This window comes from Denticeps clupeoides, chromosome 15, assembly GCF_900700375.1.
Source record: "Denticeps clupeoides chromosome 15, fDenClu1.1, whole genome shotgun sequence".
Classification (NCBI taxonomy): Eukaryota; Metazoa; Chordata; class Actinopteri; order Clupeiformes; family Denticipitidae; genus Denticeps; species Denticeps clupeoides.
The window spans coordinates 13,731,828-13,753,213 of NC_041721.1; the positions used below are offsets into that span (position 1 = coordinate 13,731,828).

Here is a 21,386-nt window from a genome sequence, read left to right on the forward strand (position 1 = left end):
AATGGATGGACTACCTTGCAGTGAAGCGACCTTCTGAATCACAACTGTCATTTAGAAGAGAGGACCTCTGAACAAGGGGTGTAAATGTCAAGAGTAAGCATTTTATATGTGCCATTTTACAGTGAGAGCTGAATGGCCCAGTGAAGCAGGAATGACAGGGACAAAAAGAGGCACAAAGTCCAAGAAGACTGTGAAAACAATGCTCAACGGGGAATAAAAAAGGAGGAGAAAGGCCAGAGCAGTGACAAAATAGGTTGTGGAGAGCATGCATCTGCCATTGTGCTTTAGCTTCAGCCGACCCACAATAGCACACCCACACTGCCTCCTCTCATCAGCCTGATATGGCAGCGGTCATGGGGCACAGCTGTGCCTCCCAATTCCAGCCAGGTGCTTCTGGTCTCCCTGAGGGAGGAGCTCACCATGATGCCGACTCTCACCTAGTGACAACTGTCAAAGCAGCACACTGGGCACGGGCCTGAAAAAAACACCATCAGTCTGCTGTTGGTTCAACCCCCAGGTCTCAGAAGTGATATATACAAAGCTCACATCATCAACTCTCTTTGTTGCACATTTGATCATGATTTCAATTTCAGACCTTGGTTTGCCAATAAATCAAATCATAACAGGACCAGGCTCCCATAATGCAGCACTGCTGCAGTTAGTTTAACTGTGAACATCTGAGCATAACGTTTGAGGGAGGAATTCACTCTCTCTGCTGCAATTCATCAATCCACATCAATCTACTCTTGCAATGTGAGATGTGGTGTTGTGAGTATAACAGCATGGTAAGCATGGCCCTTAAACCTCCAAAGGAGGCAGAAGAATTCTGTGGAAGGATGAACTGGTCCTCCTATTAGATGAATGAACCAGAATCAAACTAATTGAAAACAGTGTTAGTGATTAACAGCTCAGTAGTTCTGTAGTAGATTATAGATAAAAGTGACAAGCACCCCACTCCAAAAACAGACAGGTTATTAATAATGAGACAAGATGAGGGAAGAGTAACTGCTTATCTGTAAGCCAGATCGAATAAGAAGGTTTTAGCTGCAATGTGGACAAAATCCAGTACTTCGCAAGGAGACCACTGCCTCAAGCTGAGTTAACATCTTCTAGCTGACCATGTTTCAAAACCCTGCCAGCTCTACGAGCATTTATCTTTTGGATCTAAATTTAAATGTTCTACCCTGTGAAAACTAAAAAGACACAGAGATAGTGGTAGGCGGAGTGCTTCTCGAGTTCTGATTTCTACAGCGATACCAGGCACTTATTTTCTCTGTCTTGAGGACATCATTAAATCAGTGAGAGTCACTATCTTTCCCCCTTTATCCCGACTTCCAACACAATATCTTTGCTTCACCACCTTTATACTTAGAACATTGGTGGGTTAATAAGTCAATGTGTTGATTAATTGTGTCAAACTAAATGCAGATAACGCACTCATATAATGAGTTTGGTAGTGGAGCTATGCCTCCCTATATATATGTTAAAATGGACCCACTGTGTGCTTGCTCCACAATTCCCTCAGTATTTGCCTCAACATGATGGAAGCAAAGAGATAATGTGTGGGTAATATGCAATATTTGTGCAGTGAGTGAATGTGCAGAGCTGTGAAAGTGAAGTGATTATGATGCACAGCATCTTAGTGAGCAGTTGGCACTCATGAAAGTGAGTATATCCACCAACAAGTATCAGATATGTTCCAGATCGTCTGCCTCTGTGCAGGATTATCTCAAGCCTACCAGCTCACTGTCCATGACACTTGATCAAAGCATGGGCCAAAAAGGATCCCGTTACATTTTAAAGCAGATATACACATTTTGTTCACTTGACACCAGATAAAATGGTGCCATCTACTCCTATAGATGGCAATAAAGTTAAATACTAATTAAACAGTCAAAACAACAACACCTTTTCATAATCACTGTTCTGGGATTTTCTGGGAGCTTCTCATCGATTTCCAATAAAAATAAGCCATCTTCTAATAGCTTTGGATCCATATTTATGCATATATTCAAGCATGGAGGAGTTGAATGCCGTCCTTGGTGAAGGCCTGCATTCTGTGAGTGCTATTCAGAAATTGGGATAGATAATGTTTCAATGATAATTCTGAGGTTCTTGTCCTCCCTCCTATCAATCTCACTTGCTCTCCTTTCTCCCTCTCACCCTCACATCTCCTCTCTGTATATAGAGCCACTCTAGAGAGATCCAAGATAGACACAGACTTAGTCCCGAGTCCTGGCAGTCTGAAGTGTAGGACCACTGCTGGGTCTAATTGAAGATGTCCACACAGGACCTGACCGGCTGCTGGGTGAAGCTTATTAAAGAGGTTGCCATGGCGAAGAGGCAGTGGTTACAGTCTTCACAGTACAGAAAATTCTCTCTCTGTCTCTTTCTCACAGTTGTGAGGACCCATGTTGTCTTGGCCATTTTCCTGTAGAGCTCCTTTGTAGGAGGACCCATGTTGTCTCGACCATTGTCCTGTAGAGCTCCTTTGTAGGAGGACCCATGTTGTCTCGACCATTGTCCAGTAGAGCTCCTTTGTAGGATTTTTTTTCTACATTGAGTACAAAATGTGGCATCACACTCATTTTACTTGTCTGTATGTTTTTTTTTCAGAGAACCAATTAGACAGTGTGAGTTTTCCTTGAAGAGTCATGCTATTGAGCAAGAGAGAAAGCATAGCTCATGTTTAATGATTTTCCAACAATGTGTCCATTCTGGACTGGGAACATTAAAGTATTGCTAAAAGAAAAAGGAAGTAACACAAAACTCAAAAACACAGGGATTGTAATTGCTGGTCTGATCTCTTCTCACTGTTTGACCATTGAGGCACTGATAATGGATAGAATGTGCCTTTCTTTTATGCATGGTCACAGGTTTCCATTAGCACTAATGGAAATTATTAATGAAATGTTTCTTTTGAAAAGTACATCATTTAATTAAGTGAGGTCCAATATTTGGCCTCCCACACTACACTATTATGTACAGTACACCTACAATGGGCAAAAACTCTTTCACAAGGTGTCTATAAAAACAAGATATACTGTTACTCCTCCTCTAGGAACAGCTAATACTTTGTACCTTCAAATGTACCTCCCTGTCTGAATTCCACAGAGCGGACGTTGATATGAAATGTGTTTTAAGGTGGAGCATTTGGTGAAGCAAATTCAAGATCCACATTGTAGCGTTTAATGATGCTTCTTAGTATCATTTACATTTACATTTACAACATTTATTAGACGCCCTTATCCAGAGCAACTTACAATCAGTAGTTACAGGGACAGTCACCCTCTGGAGCAACTTAGGGTTAAGTGTCTTGCTCAGGGACACAATGGTAGTAAGTGGGATTTGAACCTGGGTCTTCTGGTTCATAGACGAGTGTGTTACCCACTAGGCTACAACCACCCTATATTGGTAATATGGTAATTAAAGCATTATGGTAATTAAAGCAAAGGGGAATAAATACCATGACATTTTGATTTTCGTGGATATCAAGTTGTTTAATTGATCACATGACCTGCAATTGTAATCCAGCACAGTGAGCAGTGTATGGATAGCCTGAGCAGTGTATGGATACTCTCAGCTGTAAAGTCCTAATTTCACAATTCCCAGTTCCTCTTAGCGGATGAGATGATTTGCTTGGAGAGATGTCGAGGAAAGTAGTTTTCCATTATAAGTAACGATTTAACAGTCGTTTGTGACATGGAGCAATTTTCTGTCTGTGGCAGACTGGTGAAGCTACTGGTGAAACCATGCATATTCTAATCGTGTTAGAAAGCCATGGCATTAATCATCTAAAAGCTTTGAATACGAAAATTCTGAACATGGTTTCAAGTTACATAAACCACTGTAACACAGCACTATTTTCTCACTTTGGAATTCTAACTTCAAAACAGAATGTTTTTATGATCTCAAAGAAATAAATGAGTAAGCATTTGTCCAATTCAATAATCTAATTCAGGATATATCCTTAAATATACAGTCTGGTCCATAAATATTGGGAGATCGACACAATTGTAATCTTCTTGGCTCTATACCCCTCCACAATGGATCAGGTTTAGTTTGGGGGTATTTACATCCAAATCAGGTGTCTAGTGTGTAACACACTCTCCTATAAACCAGAAGACACAGGTACAAATTACTGAGCAAGACACTTTATCCTGCTGCCTCTCTCAAAAGGGTTTTTATGGCAAAGAAGTGGAATGTTATGCAATGACCAAGTCAATCACCTGACCTGTAATTCATTTATATGGCATTTTCATTATATGACCTTTATGGCATTTTTCACGTGCCCTTGTTCAGAGCTCCTTAAAATCAGCTGTGAAGCACGGTCCAGTAAGTTCTAAAGCCTTTGGCTGAATATCAGCAGGTAATATTGCCGGAAACACAAACACTGCTGCTTTTGTAAGCAGTCACATCATTAATAAATACGAGGGAACCAGTTCCATTGGCAGCCAGACATGGCGCCGCCATGACACCACCACCAACTTCACTGATGAGGTGGAAAGTTTTGGATCATGAGCAGATCCTTTTCTTCTCTATTCCCTTCTCTTCCCATCACTCAGGTTTTTTTTGGCCTTCCTGGTTTTGAGGTTCACCAACGGTTTACATCATGTGGTGAAGCCTCTCTATTTTCTCTGGTGACTGTGACTGTTGACTTTGCCACACATGGGCCAGTGGTGGCCTAGTGGTTAAGGAAGTGTCCCTTAATGCACCTCCCTCCAGGAGATGCATGTTCTTCATCTGGCCAACTGTTTTCATCACCGGGGAAAGAATTCTTCTGTCACCCTCCAAAGTAGTTATCCAAGGTCTTTCAGGTCTTTTGGTGTTGCTGAGCTCACCAGTCCTTTCATTTATTTTAAGACTGTTCCAAACAGTTGATTTTTTAAAAAAAAGTTAAGTGAAGTGATTGTCACTTGTGATACACAGCAGCACAGCACACGGTGCACACAGTGAAATTTGTCCTCTGCATTTAACCCATGACCCTGAGTGAGCAGTGGGCAGCCATGACAGGCACCCGGGGAGCAGTGTGTGGGGACGGTGCTTTGCTCAGTGGCACCTCAGTGGTACCTTGGCGGATCAGGATTCAAACCAGCAACCTTCTGATTACGAGGCCACTTCCTTAACCGCTAGGCCACCACTGCCCCATGTTATGGCCATATTTGGCCACACATAATGGTTTTGCCTTCTCTCTGATAGATTTGTTTTTATTTTTCAGTGATGTTTGACTGATAGTGACAGTTCTCTGGATTTCATATTGAGAGTTGACAGCAACAGATTACAAATGCAAATAGCACGCTTGAAATCAACTCAAGTCCTTTCATGTGCTCCTTGTAAATGGGATAATGAGGGAATAACACACACACCTGGCCATGGAACAGCTGAACAGCCAATTGTCCAAATATTTTTGGTGGGTTTTTTTTATTATTATAAGTGGGTTTCACATATGCAAACTGTTTTAATTCACCTGGTTTGGATGTAAATACCCTAGAATTTAAGCTAAACGTCTGCAATTAAATAATCTTTTTTGTATAATTTCAAATTTGTGGTTGGCTAAAGAGCCAAAAAGATGTCGGTGCTGTTTTTTTTAATGATTATGACTGGTGGAGATATTACCTGTAAAAGCCCTGCTTTCTGTCTCTCTGCTTTCTTAAATCAGACTATTCTGTGTTAAAATGGAAAACCAGCGGGAAGTTGGAGCAGAGGCTGGAACAAGGTGGCTTTTAAACCTGCTGTGTTTAAAATCACTCTGGTTTGCGTGGGTTCCCTTGCATGTCAGTCTGAGGGGGAGAACAGTGAGAACAAGAGAAAGAAATCAGTTTTCTTTGTTTTATGGTGATTACGGTCTGAAGGATTATCACCACATCCAACTGTTTTACTTGTGTTGCCATTTGAGCAGAAAGAACACAGACATGAAATAGCTCCTGCTGAGAGTTCTTAAACAATATTTTCTGCTATCCATATGATCATAGTTATAATAAGCTTGCACGCACACCGGGAACACACCCGCACTCACACCGTATGAACTCGTGCGCACACACTTCACTTAGATGTACCAGACTCTCACCGACCCTGTCAAGACACAAGGTCCACTCAGAGTCTGCTCTGCAGCCATGTCAGCCCATCGAGCACTCACATGACCCACACACACGACTCTTATTTGTCCAAAATTGTGCCAATATTGCATAATCTGCCAAAACTGATTGTTCTAACTGTCCAAGTAGTGAATCTTTCCAAAATGCTAGCGAAGATATCCCCCATCGTGTCTTTTTCAATATCTTGATGCATGAGAACATATTGGAAACCCATGTATTACCATTAATATGAATAATTTATTAACACTACAACTCTACATAACACTACATATCAATATTACATAAATTATTTTAGCACAGGAAAGTACAGGAAAGGGCTCTGAACAATCCATTTAAATTTAAATGTACTTTTTTTATCATATTGCATATGTACTACATTTACAGCATTTATCAGATGCCCTTATCCAGAGCAACTTACAATCAGTATTACAGGGACAGTCTCCCTGGAGCAATTTAGGGTTAAGTGTTTTTGCTCAGGGACACAATGGTAGTAAGTGGGATTCGAACCCGGGTCTTCTGGTTCATAGGCGAGTGTGTTACCCACTAGGCTACTACCACTATTATTTATGTGATATCAAGTCCTCACAATTACATTAATACAAAAAAGGTGTGTGTTGTAAGTTTTGCTCTGTTGAAAACCAATGCAAATGGCCCTGATCATGAAATGGCTGCTATTCAGAAATAGAAGGCAGCCAATGTTTTGACAAAAACATTATGCAAATCAAACCCATTCCTTGGAGAGGATGGGAAGAGGAATAAGGTTATGCAGTTTTACTTTGACAAACCAAATGAATATTTCCCCGCCATTGTCTGCATAGAAATGGCAGCAGTCGAGTGCATATTTCCCCACTTAAGACAGAAACTCATTTCAAGCAGAATGTGTTAAGTGCCACTGTCTGAGGAAAGAAGGACACGGCAAATCTCCATTGTGACTGTAGCCATGGGGACGGGTGGTGGGTTTGGGTGGAGGTCCAGCAGAAGGACACCAGTACATTGTACACCAGCTCGCCTAAACGAAACCCTGTTGGTCTGCTTCCTAAAACTCAGGAAAAATAGTATAATTGTTTGTCTATCTTCTTGTAAGTCTCTTCATCTCTATCTCAGTCTATCATCCTCTCTCTCTATACCTCACTTACGGTACACACAGCACTGGACATTTCAGTCTGAAAGTACAAATCGAGACCAGGGTAGTGTTTCCTAAAGGCAGTTTTTTTTGTAGGTTTTTTTTATTTGTCTAACAAGTCATGTTATATTCACTGAGTGTTTCCCAAAACTTGAAAATGCTTGTAGATTTCTGGATGTAGATTATTTACACAGTTGCTATGCACGTGCCAGATCTTTTAATGCAGCTGATGCAATAATTTTCCTTGTGTTCTTGCTTTAAAAAGCAATGCGGGCTCACATTGGTGGAGAGATATAGACGGGATGAACACATGTTTTATTAATATTATTATTAAAAGTTTATGGCATCCAGGCATGTGCCATGTACACAACATAATTCTCACTCCCTCACTCACTATCCTTAACCGCTTAGTCCAGTTAGTCAGGGTCACGGCTGCCGGAGCCCGGAGTCGTGGACTCATCCAGGGTGGGGCATTGAATTTAGAGTCGCTGATCCATCTATCAGACATGCCTTCGGACCGTGGGAGTAAACCAAACCCGGTGGAAACCTTGTACCATATGGCCCAAAATTCATAAGGCTTATTTGTCATTGTATTGGTTTACTTTACTTTACTTTACTTTTATCCAAAGCGACTTACAAGAGGAAGATACCAGCAGGTTTAAGATAATCTTCAAGACTTTTATATTTTGTTATTTAATTTTTATATCATATGACTGGGAACGAGAAGTCAATTTATGAAGTATGGACTTATTTGTCACAAAATTAAGTATTAGAAATGTCCCTCATTCTTTTTCATATGAGGGTGCATCTTCCTCATTGTCTTTTCTCTTCACATGTGGCCCACACGATCCTGGACAGACAATTCAATGTCAAAGTGCAGGTCACCTTTTTAAGGGATACTGTAGGCTATTTGTCACCCACATATTGTATAACTGGCTGCTGTGGATTACGATCCCCTCTCTATTTTTTCCTCTCTCTTTGTTCAGGTACTACAGTGCCACCATCCTACAGATGTCAGGTATTCGGGACGATAAACTGGCCATCTGGTTAGTGGCGGTCACTGCCTTCACCAACTTCCTGTTTACTCTGCTGGGGGTGTGGCTGGTTGAGAGAGTGGGGCGCAGGAGGCTTACCCTGGGGAGCATTGTTGGTAAGAATACAGAACTGCCAGTTATACTACAGCGAACATCGTGTCTGGAGCAAAACGCAATGATGCTGACTTCGGCTGAACTGGTAATTAGAAAGATAAAAGTCACAAAAGATCCATAATTGAGTTTTTCTGAGAGCCTGGAACAGCGAGTACAGACAATAAGAGCACTCATTAATTCACTAGAGGCTGTGTCATTGTACCATGTTTTAATCAGATGCTATTATTCTGAACTCAGGGACTTCGCTGAGTTTGTGTCTTCTTGCTGTGGGCTTCCTGCTGTCAGCCCAACACTCCCCTCCAGTCACCCTTCACCCATCTGGCACATCCAACGCAACCTGCACCACATATCTGTGAGTATGTCATATGAGAGTAATATCACAATATGCTGTAAAATCTGTAAAATAAAAACTTTTACAAGCCTAAATAAATAGCTAATATCTGTTTTTTTTTAATGTTACATAGTTATGTATTAAATATCAACAATGGACTAACAGCCGGTTTTCCTGATTGTTTATTACCTTTTTATTTTTACCTATTCTAAATGTTCCTTATGAACAGCAGCAAACTGAGTAAATGACACTAACCATTGGTAAATTGTTACTTTGGACTTGGCCACCTGAATACTCAGCTAAGTAAATGTAAAAAGTTTCTTGTTGTAAAATCAATGAAGACCATGTGGTGTGGAGAAGAGAATAGAGTGTGTAGAAAAAACTTTTTCTCCCTCCACACAAAGCACTGTATTCAACCACTCCAATTTGATGTTACCTGGCAGAAAGAGGCATGGCACAATAGAGGTTAAAAATGAACAGTTTCTAATTTAGTTACATGTGAATATTGAATGTAAAAAGGTACCATGGTTGCAGAGAAAATAAACATGAGAAGAAAGAGTAAAGAGGGAGAAGAGAAAGAGAGGGGGAGAGAAAGGCTCAGAAGCCTTCCGGCTTCCGATGGAAAACCCCCTGAGCAAGAAGCTCAGAGGTCCCTTTTTCCACATGTGAGCAGACTACAGGAAGTTGTCACTGGCCTACAGGAAGTTGTCACTGGCCTACAGGAAGTTGTCACTGACCAATCAGAACCTGTTGTTTCTGATGTCACGCCCCCGGTGCCTCCCATTTGTGGAAGACAAAGAGGGTGGGCGGTCCTGACGGCTGATACTTCACACGTTGACGTCGGACAAAAGGCATGTAAAAACCGGGGTGTCGAATCTTCACCCACAACCGTCGACACAGGAATGTCACACCTCCCCCTGCAGACATCTGTTATGCAAGGAAAAAGCAGGCTCCCGTGATGTCCATTCTTACATTGTACAACACTTAGTTTTTTTGCATTTCCATTCTGATGTATATTTTGTAGTTGTTTTATTCCCTACTGTCAGGGTTGTGTGCCAAACAGTGATTGAGTGGCTTTGTAATTGTCCTGGCTCTACTTCAGTGTTTACTTTTAAATCAGGTACTCAGTCCACAGCTAAGCCAACTACACCGACAAGGCCCGGACTATTAATGAATACAAATATTTCAATATTTAGTAATGCATTAGTGCAATTTATAAAATGCAAGAAAATCTAATCGTAAAACCAGTTTACAACCCAATGTTGTTGTTTTTTGTTTGTTTGTTTTTATAAATATTGAATATTTTAATATTTAGAAAATATTAAGTGTCCATAATATTTTCTAAACAGGAAGGTTTTCAGTTAGCGTTTGAATGACTCAGTTTTGCATCTTTAATGACTCAGCTGTTAAGACATCTAGTGGAAGTTAATCCCCCACCTAGGAGCCAACAAAGAGGAGAGTCTAGATGAATGCATTCTTGAGAGATAGTGGTCGATCAGTGCTGGAGGATCAGAGATTCGAGGTGCAGAGCGAGGAGTGATGAGAGGTCTGAGGTAGGAGGGTGTGACCCTTCCTTGTCTTTGTTGACCAGCATCAGTATTTTGAATCTGATGCGGGCAGCAACAGGAAGCCAGTGGAGTGATGTGAAAGAATTGGGAAAGGTTGAAAACAAATTGTGCTGCAGCATTCTGGATCTCCATTCCCAGCTAGGGGAATGGAGGTCAAGTAGCAGTAAGACGAAGACCAGCCAGAAGTGAGTTACAGTAGTCCAGTTTGGAGATGACCAGAGATTGGACAAGTGTCTGAGTAGCCTGAGTTGATAGAAATGGACAAATACTTCTAAAGTTGTAGAGATCTGGTCACAAGTGGTCACATGAAGTGGGGTGACAATGAAGTCTGTAGCTGATGATGGGCAACTGAATAGGTCTAAGATTCCTTTTCAGATCCCTTGGGATGAAGACAGTTGTTGCTTGTCAGACTGAAGGGGTGGAGGAGAGGAAGAAGACAGGAGGACTGGAGCATGTCCTGTGGTGGATTGTAGTCTCCAAGGAGGATTAAAGGGGTAGCACTCACTCAGTGTCTAGTTCATCTACAAAAAGTCCAAGGGGTCCAGGGGGACGGTAGACAACAATGATCTGTAGCTTGACAGGGTAAGAAATAGTATCAGCATGGAACTCAATTGAGGAAATATTGAGGTGTAAAAGCATGAAAAACCTCTCCCAGTTTCTCTTGGGGTGTGAGAGAAATTAAAAGCTGAAGAGAGAGCTGCCGGTGTAGCAGAGTTATGTGGATTTATCCAAGTTTCAGTTAGTTCCAGAAAATCAAGTGAGCGCAAAGACGGAAGAGCCGCTATGAAGTCTGTCTTGTTGACTGCAGACTGGCAGTTCCGGAGCCCACCAGCCACTCTAGCTGGGAATGGAGACAAAACGGAAGGATAGATGAGGTTACTAATAGCCCTGCATCTGCAGATATGAGTGGAAATGTTAGATGAATCTGCTCTCTACAGGTTTCTTTTTTGTAATGATAACTTTCAGGCCTGTCCAGGTTGATAGCTGACATTTTGCAGTTGCTCGGTGTGGAGATTTAGTGTCCAGGAAGCAATTTCATATGAAGGTAAGGAAGCAGCAAAGACTGCGACGGGGAGGTGTGCTTGTGCATTCAGATGGGCTTGTGTTCTCTTCTCCCTGAATTTCACATCAGCTACAGAACTTACACAACTCGCTGCTGTGCAATAACACATATTTCTGCCATTGTTATGATCCCCAGCTGATAGGTTCCTTTTGCCGTGGTGGCTGTCTCCATTAGCAACAGAACAGACTGCACTAGGCCGGAGTGTGGTCTCTCCTCCACCGTAATTTGTCCGTAATGGAGATAGCAGCGTGACAGAGTGACCTCTGTGATGTGCAGTGGCTGGTTATGTCCACAGACGAGAGGGCCGGCTCATTTACTTTCAGACCCGCCTCTCCCGCAGGGCCCGGAAAGCGTGAGAAGTTTGTTGTTTGGGATGCGGGGACAGCAGCCTGTGCCATCATCACCACAGCATCCCATCATGGCTTATACAAAGGATATCAAAGCCAATAAAAAGCTCCATTTCTTATTTGGTCTTCCCTTCAACAGGGATAATAGCCCACACAGTGAACAGAAAAGGAAATAGATTATCACTAATTTCTGCTAACAGATCACTGATGGAGAGACTGATGTTATTATGCCGACTTAATGTTAAACACAATCCATGAAAGCATGACTGTGTTGTTATAGGTCGTGTGAGCCGTGCATGCTCGACCCAGGCTGTGGCTTCTGTTACCGCGAGAACAGCACGGCAGTGTTTGCCTCCTCCTGTGAACCAATCAATGGAGCGTCTACTGACAGGGCAGCGTGGGGCAGGTGAGCCACAGGGAGCAGATGAGCAGGGCCACGTGTCTGTGTGTGTATGAATCCATGCATGCATGCATTATGGATGATATCCATGTGTGTGTTTGAATATCATTTGTTGATATTCATAACAATTCTACAATTATTATTTCATTCCTGTTTTGCGTGGGACTTGCAGCCATATTTCGAGACTGACAGACTGTTGTATCTTTCATCTCTCCCTTTCATGTTCTCTGGCATTTAATTCCATTTCACCACTAATAATAATAGCTTGCTTCCAGGGATTCCTCCGAAAATTACAGCTCCTCAGTTATCTGTGTGATGTGATGCAAATGATATTAATTATCCGCAGGTATCAGAAATTTGAGTACATTATATTAGTAATATTAGTAATATTGTTATACATACATACATGCTATTTGCATTCAGTAGGTCAATAATTAATGAGGTTAAATTTTTCACAGCAGTAAGCTAATAAAGGAAGTTAATGAGACAGAAAATGTCTAAAATTAAATTAAAGCATTAGTTAGATGAACAGCATGGCACAACATGATTTCTGTATGAATTACATTAAGTATTTTCTCAGCGTTCTGCTAAGGAGCTAATACATGTTTGCTTGGAGGCAAGAAAAAATGCTCTTAGCTGTGTGACGTAAAGTGGCTTCTCTGCAGGTGTTCCAATACAACAGTGATGAGAGATCACACATACTGGGCCTACAACTTCTGCCCCACATCTTATTACTGGATTGTTCTGCTGGGCCTGGTGCTCTACTTGGCCTGCTTTGCTCCCGGTGAGTTTTCTGGTGCCAGGCGTCTTTTGTGTATGTGTGTGTGTGTGTGTGTGTGTGTCAGTCTGATGTGTTCTGCATCAGTCACTTTAATGTTTTGTCTGTTAACGAAGGAATGGGTCCCATGCCATGGACAGTCAACTCCGAGATTTACCCCCTCTGGGCGAGAAGCACAGGAAACGCTTGTTCGGCTGGCGTCAACTGGACATTCAATATTCTGGTTTCACTGACTTTCCTCCATCTTGCCCAGTACCTGACGTACTATGGTAAATCACAATATCACATTAATGAGTATCTATAAAAATGTTATATTGGCCCAAATATAAGACATTTTTCTCAAAATACATCTGAAAGGTCTTAAGTTCATCTTACATTCACTGTGTAGTCAAGCTGTGGTGGCCTAGCGATTAAGGAATTGGCCCCGCGGCCGGTTCGAATCCCGATTCGCCAAGGTGCCACTGAGGTGCCACTGAGCAAAGCACCGTCCCCACACACTGCTCCCCGGGCGCCTGTCATGGCTGCCCACTGCTCACCCAGGGTGATGGTTAAAAGCAGAGGACACATTTTGTTGTGTCACCATGTACTGTGCTGCAGCATTTAACAATCACTTCACTTTTTTAAATTAGGATTCCTGGACTCAGGACTGGGGGGAGCGGTATGTTTCATATAATGTGCAATACAGTATTTTGAGAGAAGGCTCTTACAAATAGTAAATAACACAAGTAATTAGCATTCAGAGATCCAGTTTCTTCCATAGTCTCATATCCCATGTCTGGTAGTTAATTGTCACCTCTAGTTCAAAAGTAAAGTCAATATGCAGTGCAGAGATAATGCCATTGACAGAATAGATTCTGAAGCTGAAAGTAAATGTAAAAGGGGCAGTGGTGACCTAGTGGGTAAGGAAACGTCTCCACACACTGCGTCTGTCATTGCTGCCCACTGCTCACTAAGGTGATGCTTAAACGAAGAGGACACGTTTCGTTGTGTCGCCGTGCGCTGTGCTGCAGAGTTTCAGAATCACTTCACTTTCTTTTGTTTCCATAGGGGCTTTCTTCTTGTACTCCAGCCTGGCCATGCTGGGTTTTATCTTCATCTATGGTTGCCTTCCGGAGACCAAGGGTCGGCGACTGGAGGAGGTGGAGTCTCTTTTTGAGGGCAACCTTTGTTCGTGCGGTGCCTCTGACTCAGACGAAGGCCGGCAGGTGGAGTACATCCGTGTTAAAGGCAGCAACTATCATCTGTCCGACAACGACGGCTCTGATGTGGAATAAATGTCAAAACGTCAAAATTCAAACTTGCAGGCAGCATTCGGATTCAGAGTTTCTCTTTACCGGCCCTGGTTAGAGAAGAAAAGTGTTCAAGTAGCAGTTTATTGCTTCAGTATCACATTTTACCTAAATTGTGCCATGTAAGAAGGCTCCACGTCGATTTCAATACGGTGCCAAGTCATCAGCAACCTACCAAAGTGTCTCAAAGTAATTAAGTCACTATATCTGAACAAAAGTAACGTGGACAAGGATTTTTTTTTTACTTATCTCATAAGGTAGCATTAACTGTCATCATCAGGTTGGCTAATAAACCGACTGCCTTCTCTCAAACGACCGTATCAATGCTGAAATGTGTTTCTTTCAACAACCTATACAATCTAAACTAATAATCTTAACCAGAACTATCTACTCTACTATGATGGGTTTGAAATCACTGTTGAAGCCACTATGCCTTTATCTACTATTACAATTCTTCAGGAGGAAAAAAAAAATTGATTACAAACTAGATTTTCATGCACATGGTTACTCTTTGCATGCCGTTTATTTTCACAGCCAACCTATTGTCTGCGATTGCCATTCCACAGAATTATTCAACAGCTTTATGTTTAATGTAAGGATCATTTTTAATACCACAGTAATTCCTTTTTCCATGTGCAATCATCACAGCAAACAGCTCTGAAATTTAAATCATGCTACTGATTTGTTTACTTATTTCTGTCTTCCTTCGTAGCCCAGTGTACAAATGACCTTGCAAATCTGTATGTGAATGTAACCTAGTGGGGTATTTATATTTTAAATGACCAAACGAACTGTTCTATCCCGTAACCTGTTTTGTATTGTTGTAGTGAACGAACACACAGTGGGAGTCTGGCGCACCTAGATCTACTGCTAGCTAAGCTGGAAGTGGTTGTCATGTCATTACTAATGTCTTATTTGTGTATTATCTGTAACTAAATCTGGGCTCTGTTCCACTGAAAAACATCAGTAAATCACTGCTGGGTCTCGGTTACAGCTACTTTATTGTTACATAGTGCTGAAATGCTTTAGGGAAACAGGCAATTGTAGCTACTGTCAACAGAACCGTTTTTGTTTTTTTTATGCTGCCTGCTATTTAAACTGTAGGGTTTTATGGTCAGTGACATGTAGGTGTGTCCCATGAGGCCGAGTGTATCAAAACACGCTGATTCTTTCATTGTCTAAGAGGAGGAGCATTCACACTTTACAGATGCACAGGCCTCACGCCTGCGGGAAGCACAAGAGCGATTTCAGTCACACCATACCTGAGCTGTGGTTTAAAATGTCTCATAAGTGCATAGCTTTTGTTTAGAAAAGAACAGGTATGTGAAGCAATTTGCGGAAAGAATAATCTATATGAAATGTTCATTTGAAGGAAATGCCTGGGGAGAAAGTAAACATTTTTAGACAAGTATGTAAGATTGTTATGGCAATCATTCATTCAGTCTGTTTTGATTTTTATTTTTTTCATGAACAGGAAACATCCTCTGTTTGCAGAAAAAATAATACATTTTTATATATAAATATACATTTACAACACTGTGTTTATGCCATTCATGAAAAACTAGTCAAGGCCACAGGTACTTACCAGTGCTGTAAAGTAAATTGAGTATTGTTGCTGTAAATGTTTTGCTAGAATTTATATATTGCATAAAATTAAATATATCTGTGAAATTTTAACACTTGAAAATGTACCTGAAGAAAATAATAATAAAAATAACGTATTGCAATGGTGGAACTGTCATTTAATCACTGCAATTTGAATTCACTATTTTTTCCTTGAGAATGATTTTTTCTTCTTTAGCATTAACAGAATGTCGGCTATTTCTTGAAGAGTTTCGGCCTCCTCCGAGACATGCTTCCCACCTCCGTGCACCAGTTCATCCATAACTATCACTGGCTCTTTCATGGGCTCCGCCTTTTCATGTGGCTGACATATTTCCTTCATCTCCCGCACTTCACCATTTTCTTTCTCCTCTGTGAATTGCTTGGAAGGTTGCTCCTCCATGTCCGCTTCTGAAAGTAATCGTATCATTTTTAGATGAAGCTGTACATTTTCAAACATGTATGGCCGTGATTTAAAGTTGGGGGTGAAAAACTTTATTTATAATTCAATTAAATGTTACCTTGAATAGGGTTATTTTGGTGGTTATCCAGAATTTCTGTCTGTGACTTGTTCAGGTGTGATTGGTTCAAGCACCTGCTCCCACCATGAAATGGTGGTGTTGGTCGACACCTCTGTCCTTTAACACCCCGAGATGCACTCCAGGGTGTGTTTGAATGAGGAATCTGGCCTGAAGGATTATTCTCAGGGCTACACTGCCCCCAGGTGGTAGGATTTGGAAGATACACTGCCTGCCAGGGTGACTTGCGATGTTGCTGGTGTTTGCTTATGCTTATTTCATCCGGAAAAGGGCATTGGGTTGATGCGTTGGTCATGGTGACTGCAGTCTGACTTCCCGTGTCCCGTGTTTTATTTGTTGAGGTCTGTGGTTTCTTCTTGGGATTACACCTTCTCTGCAAATCTTGCAGAGGAGCCTGTGATGGGACAAATTGGTCTTCTGAAAATTTTCTTCTTCTTCTTTGGAAATGGGAGGAGACTGGGCAGAAGAAACCACCACTGCCTCCTACCTTAGAACAAACATCAGAGTCACTATTTTTAAGACTTTTAGTGGTTTTTAATTTTGTAGCTGCTTCCCATTTCCTTAATGAGAGCTGACTTTTAACAGACATGTTCCCACAGCAACTACCCTCTTCCTAGGGATAAAAAAAGTAAATTGTTAGCAAATAAAAAAATACTGTTCAGAATAAAACTATTGTGTCACCTTCCATTCTCTCTAATGTTATGAAAGCAAGTGTTTTAGTTCATTGAACACTGTTGGTGCCACTGAGTGTACTAATCTACTATAAATACATTTTCTTGGAACAGAAACTAGTTTGTTTTAGCTGTATAACAAAAAATGCCTGCAGTAAATTGTGAGTATGAAAGTGTATACATTTCCATTATATATTCTTATATTTTCAAGCAATCATACTCACATCATCAGACTCAGAGGAGGTAGAGCTCTGTCTGGATGTGTAATTTGGAGAGTCACTGACTGCAATTGAGTCATGGCTGCCCAGATAGCCTTTTATTTGCAAGAAAAGATAAAACATTCTGCAAATTCTAATGCCTGTTCTGAAAATCTGATAATATAGATTATTTAGAAAAAAGAAGACTAAGAAAGACCCTAAAACATCATAAACACATTTCACCTAAGTATAAATACTCACATTTGCTGTGATCAGAACTCTTGAGCTCCTATTTCAAAAGAAATGGAAGTGAAGTAAGTTAAACCAGGATGGAATAATCTAGTGGGTAAGACAATTGCCTGTGAACCAGAAAACCACAAAATCATAGGTTCAAACCCCACTTATTACCATTGTGTCCCTTATTAAGACACTTAACCCCGAGTGTCTCCAGAGGACTGTCCCTGTAACTACTGATTGTAAATCGCTTTGGATAAGGGCGTCTGATAAATGATATATAAATTTTGGTATATTTTGGTCTGTAATGTGTTCAGTTTTTGGCCATTAAATGGCACTTCTGACATTTGCATTTATTACCGTTATCACTTCACAGAAGCCCTTTATTGTACAGCTGGAGCTTTCAAGGCACCTTTGATCTCTAGCAGCATGATTAGGCAAGACCCCTGTTATTGCTACACCAAACACTGCTGTCTGTAGGAAACATGAACCTTAAAAATTCACTAACGCTCAAACGTTCTCCCCCAGTATTAAAAAATTTGTTGTGTTTGGGAGTAAAAGGTACTGGTGTATATGTGGTCTGAAAATACCTCATCGACAAACTCGGTGTGGTGGTCTGTACTCTCCGCACCACGGAAATTTCCACTGTCATTTGTGAAAACAAAAAATTATGATAAAAGAGTCTTCTTAGTAAATTATTCTTTTTAACTATTTGACAGGATACTGACGGTGTTGTAATGGCACTGTTGTCTTGAACATGGATTTTCTTCACTTCTTTATCAAACATTGGTGCTGAAAAATACAGAGTTTTTAAAGTAAAGATAAGTCTTAAAAACAAATTTGCCTGTTGCTCTGCTCTACCTTGTGCTCCATATTCTTCACTGCAAAAGAAGAAAGGCTGCTGCCATTCATTCTCTTTAGAGAGTCTAGATAAACCCTCTGCAAAGAGTGCTAGCTGCTCTCTGCTCTCTGGGCTTCTGTAACCATACACGCAAATATTATTTATGCACAAACTTTAATTTAAACATTATTTTGCCCTTTTAACAATTTCAATAGAATTGATAATAAAAAAAATTCACTGTGAAGAATTATTCACTGTGAAGAATGTTTCCAAACCTGAAACTGTACTTCAAATTTACAGCAGGCTCTGCTTCTGCAGATTCTGTCATTTCTTCCAACCATGGACTATACTCCTCACCTCGATTGGGATGTGATAAATTAATAAACTGTAATTGAAAAACAAAAACAACAAGGATAAAATATACTGGAGGCATATATACACACACACACACACACACATACACAAAAGAAAGAAACAGATCATACGTATCACAGGAACCTGGCTTTGTTCTAAGAGTGGGAGCTCCCAAGGTTGAGGAGATTCATGTGTGTTCAGGCTCTGAAGGGGGAACATGTGAGCAGAGTGGACTGAGGAAGCTGATGATACCGGGCTGAAGGTGTCTCGGATGTGATGCTGACATTCTGAAGTGCTGTTGTCAGGAACCTTCGATTCCAGCACCAGAGACACCTGTAAGAAAGTCAAATATGCTTGTCACTCTAAAACAGGTGAAATACCTGGTATTGTGTAAAAGTCTCAGGCACCAATACAAACCAGTTAAAAAAAAACTTCTGTTTATCTAAACTGCAAGCAATTTATCAATGTAACTAAAACAAATCTATGTCAAATATTCATCAAATATTGATATACCCGTTTATTGCAGAATAAACTAGTTTTCAATGAACAATGACGTTATGTATGTAGAGAAACAAACTATTAGCCTATTGTTCTCTGCAATAATATATTGTTCTGCATCTGTAGATATTTGCTTGTTGGAGATCATTCATTAGTTTGCAGATTTAAGAGAGACCCAGTTCTTCTAGTACATCTCAAGATATCAACATGAATCTTATTGACATTTTTACTTTTTAATCATTACTATATGTGTGTTTTACACTTTAAGGTTTTTTATAAGAACATAAGCACTGGATCTTACCTTGTGCCTCTTCTCTCTCGGGTCTGTGTTTTCACGTGGCTGTGTACTGCAAATCAAGTGTTTACATTAATGTTCCGACACAGGCCATTTAATCCGGGATGCACATTCATTTCCCTTGTAGTTTAATGCCTACCTGTACGTAGGCTGGCTCTCTGCAAGGCAGAGCTGTGACGGAGAGCCAGGGCTCATGGGCAGCTCCAAGGGCTTGTTCAAGGCTTTCTGAGATCCCATCATCTTCTCTAAATTAGTTATCCTTGGCTGACCTGTGAAAGATTAAAAAAATCAAAACCACAGTATTCACTAAACAAATGCTCTCTGTGCAGTTGACATTTGCTCATACTTACTGGTAATTTCCTTCTTCGAGGCAATCTGATTCACCATGAACAACGTAATCAGGTCCATGCTTCCTGTTGCTTCTGTGCTAGGGGAGGGCAAGACGCCCAAACTTTTCATTTTGTCCTGCATTCTTTTCCTTTCAAAGAATTCCTCCAAAATTAAAATAAATATATTTTAAACATATTTATATTGACATTTGGCTTATTGACCCTTCCCCTATCCAACAAAACTAACAAAATTATAAGTATAGTGCAAAACTTACAGAATTTTTTAGATTAACCACGGATGATAGATAGATAGATAGATAGATAGATAGATAGATAGATAGATAGATAGATAGATAGATAGATAGATAGATAGATAGATAGATACCTTCTGCTTTCTATTGTCATTTTTCTTTATGAAACGAAAGCTATAAATGAACAGATACACAAAAAAAACAGGTTAAACCACCGTATGCTAATGTTTTTAGCTACATTTACATTTACAGCATTTATCCAGAGCGACTTACAATCAGTAGTTACAGGGACAGTCCCCCCCCTGGAGCAATTTAGGGTTAAGTGTCTTGCTCAGGGACACAATGGTAGTAAGCGGGATTTGAACCTGGGTCTTCTGGTTCATAGGCAAGTGTGTTACCCACTAGGCTAATACCATCCCCTAAGTTTTTTAACGCTAGCTTGCTAACTTAGCAAACATAACATTTAAGAATTACCTTGACATTTACAATAAGCATAACATAAAGGAAACAACGCTGTCTTGGTTACAAAGCTGTTCAGAAATACTGTCGAATGCGTTGAAACACTTACCGAGAACCTCCAACCCAGTTCATATTTTATTCACATTAAAGCGCAGCGTTTTATGCGCCGGTTCGCATGAGCGCTGCTGCGTTTCCGGCGGGGACTCGCCACGAACTCCCACGAACACTCCCGAGCACAAAGGATGTATACATTTCTCATAAGTGCAGCAGAAGTGTTTATATCGTGATATAAGAAGACCAGGGTGAGGAAAATAAACGGCATGTCGTGCAGCCCGTCGTCAGGCATCAATACGAAGCATTCCAGACCGCTGTATGTAGCGTGCCACGTTTACTGCTGATAAACGGGAAGCGGTCACAGCCGTGGGATCAGCACCTTGGACAGCTGCTGTGGTGGTGACAGAGGGACAGAACAAACTGTGTCACCTCCACACCATAAACCTTCCATCCAGTCATCTTTCCATCTGCCCTGCATCCACCATCACTTGCAATGATGCGTCCGTCCATCAGACAGCTGCGAGAAGACAGAGGTAATGCTGAAATACAGAAACACTGCATAACGATGACGTCTGGTCTCGTTTTCGTCCACAAAAATGACCAGACATTTTAGTCTAGTTTTTCTTTTGTAATTCGTCAACAATATTTCATGATATATTTTGTTATAGTTATCGTCACATGACCTACAAGACAAAGGAGTTAATAGTGGACTTTTGTACCAAGCAGGAGAGGACCTACCAGACCCCTGTCACCAACAGGAGCCCAGTGGAGAGAGTGGACAGCTTCCGATACCTCAGTGTTAACATCACGCAGGACCTGTCATCAGCACCGTGGTGAAAAAGGCCCGGCAGCGTCTCTACCGCCTCAGATGCCTGAGAGACTTTAGTCTGCCCTCCAAGGTGCTTAGGAACTTCTACTCC

At 41.0% G+C, this 21,386-nt stretch overlaps 2 protein-coding genes across 6 annotated transcripts in view; one reads left to right on the forward strand and one right to left on the reverse strand.

Annotated features, from left to right (window-relative positions):
* Nucleotides 1–15,874, forward strand: part of slc2a13a (solute carrier family 2 member 13a) — a 38,556-nt gene extending 22,682 nt beyond the window's left edge. Inside the window, exons 5-10 of the mRNA XM_028955119.1 lie at nucleotides 8,205–8,368; nucleotides 8,604–8,718; nucleotides 11,956–12,081; nucleotides 12,741–12,859; nucleotides 12,970–13,122; nucleotides 13,901–15,874. Of these exons, the coding sequence (XP_028810952.1) occupies nucleotides 8,205–8,368; nucleotides 8,604–8,718; nucleotides 11,956–12,081; nucleotides 12,741–12,859; nucleotides 12,970–13,122; nucleotides 13,901–14,127 (904 nt within the window). The 3' untranslated portion in view covers nucleotides 14,128–15,874. The remainder of the gene's footprint in view (nucleotides 1–8,204; nucleotides 8,369–8,603; nucleotides 8,719–11,955; nucleotides 12,082–12,740; nucleotides 12,860–12,969; nucleotides 13,123–13,900) is intronic.
* redic1 (regulator of DNA class I crossover intermediates 1) lies at nucleotides 15,580–20,742 on the reverse strand. 5 transcript variants are annotated; one of them, XM_028955115.1, is made up of 14 exons: nucleotides 20,522–20,742; nucleotides 20,088–20,127; nucleotides 19,724–19,865; nucleotides 19,513–19,642; nucleotides 19,380–19,425; nucleotides 18,725–18,913; nucleotides 18,502–18,611; nucleotides 18,247–18,362; nucleotides 18,114–18,177; nucleotides 17,976–18,030; nucleotides 17,413–17,440; nucleotides 17,179–17,267; nucleotides 16,266–16,896; nucleotides 15,580–16,155 (listed from the first exon to the last, which is right to left on the reverse strand). In XM_028955115.1, the coding sequence occupies exons 1-14, from the start codon at nucleotides 20,542–20,544 to the stop codon at nucleotides 15,908–15,910; spliced, it is 1,911 nt and encodes a 636-aa protein (XP_028810948.1). In that variant the 5' UTR covers nucleotides 20,545–20,742; the 3' UTR covers nucleotides 15,580–15,907. The 5 variants fall into 5 exon arrangements, with proteins under 5 accessions (XP_028810948.1, XP_028810949.1, XP_028810950.1 ...); XM_028955116.1 differs by having other exon boundaries at nucleotides 16,266–16,677; nucleotides 16,771–16,896; nucleotides 18,114–18,362; XM_028955117.1 differs by having other exon boundaries at nucleotides 18,114–18,362; nucleotides 19,724–19,795.
* Between the last annotated feature and the right edge of the window lie 644 nt (nucleotides 20,743–21,386).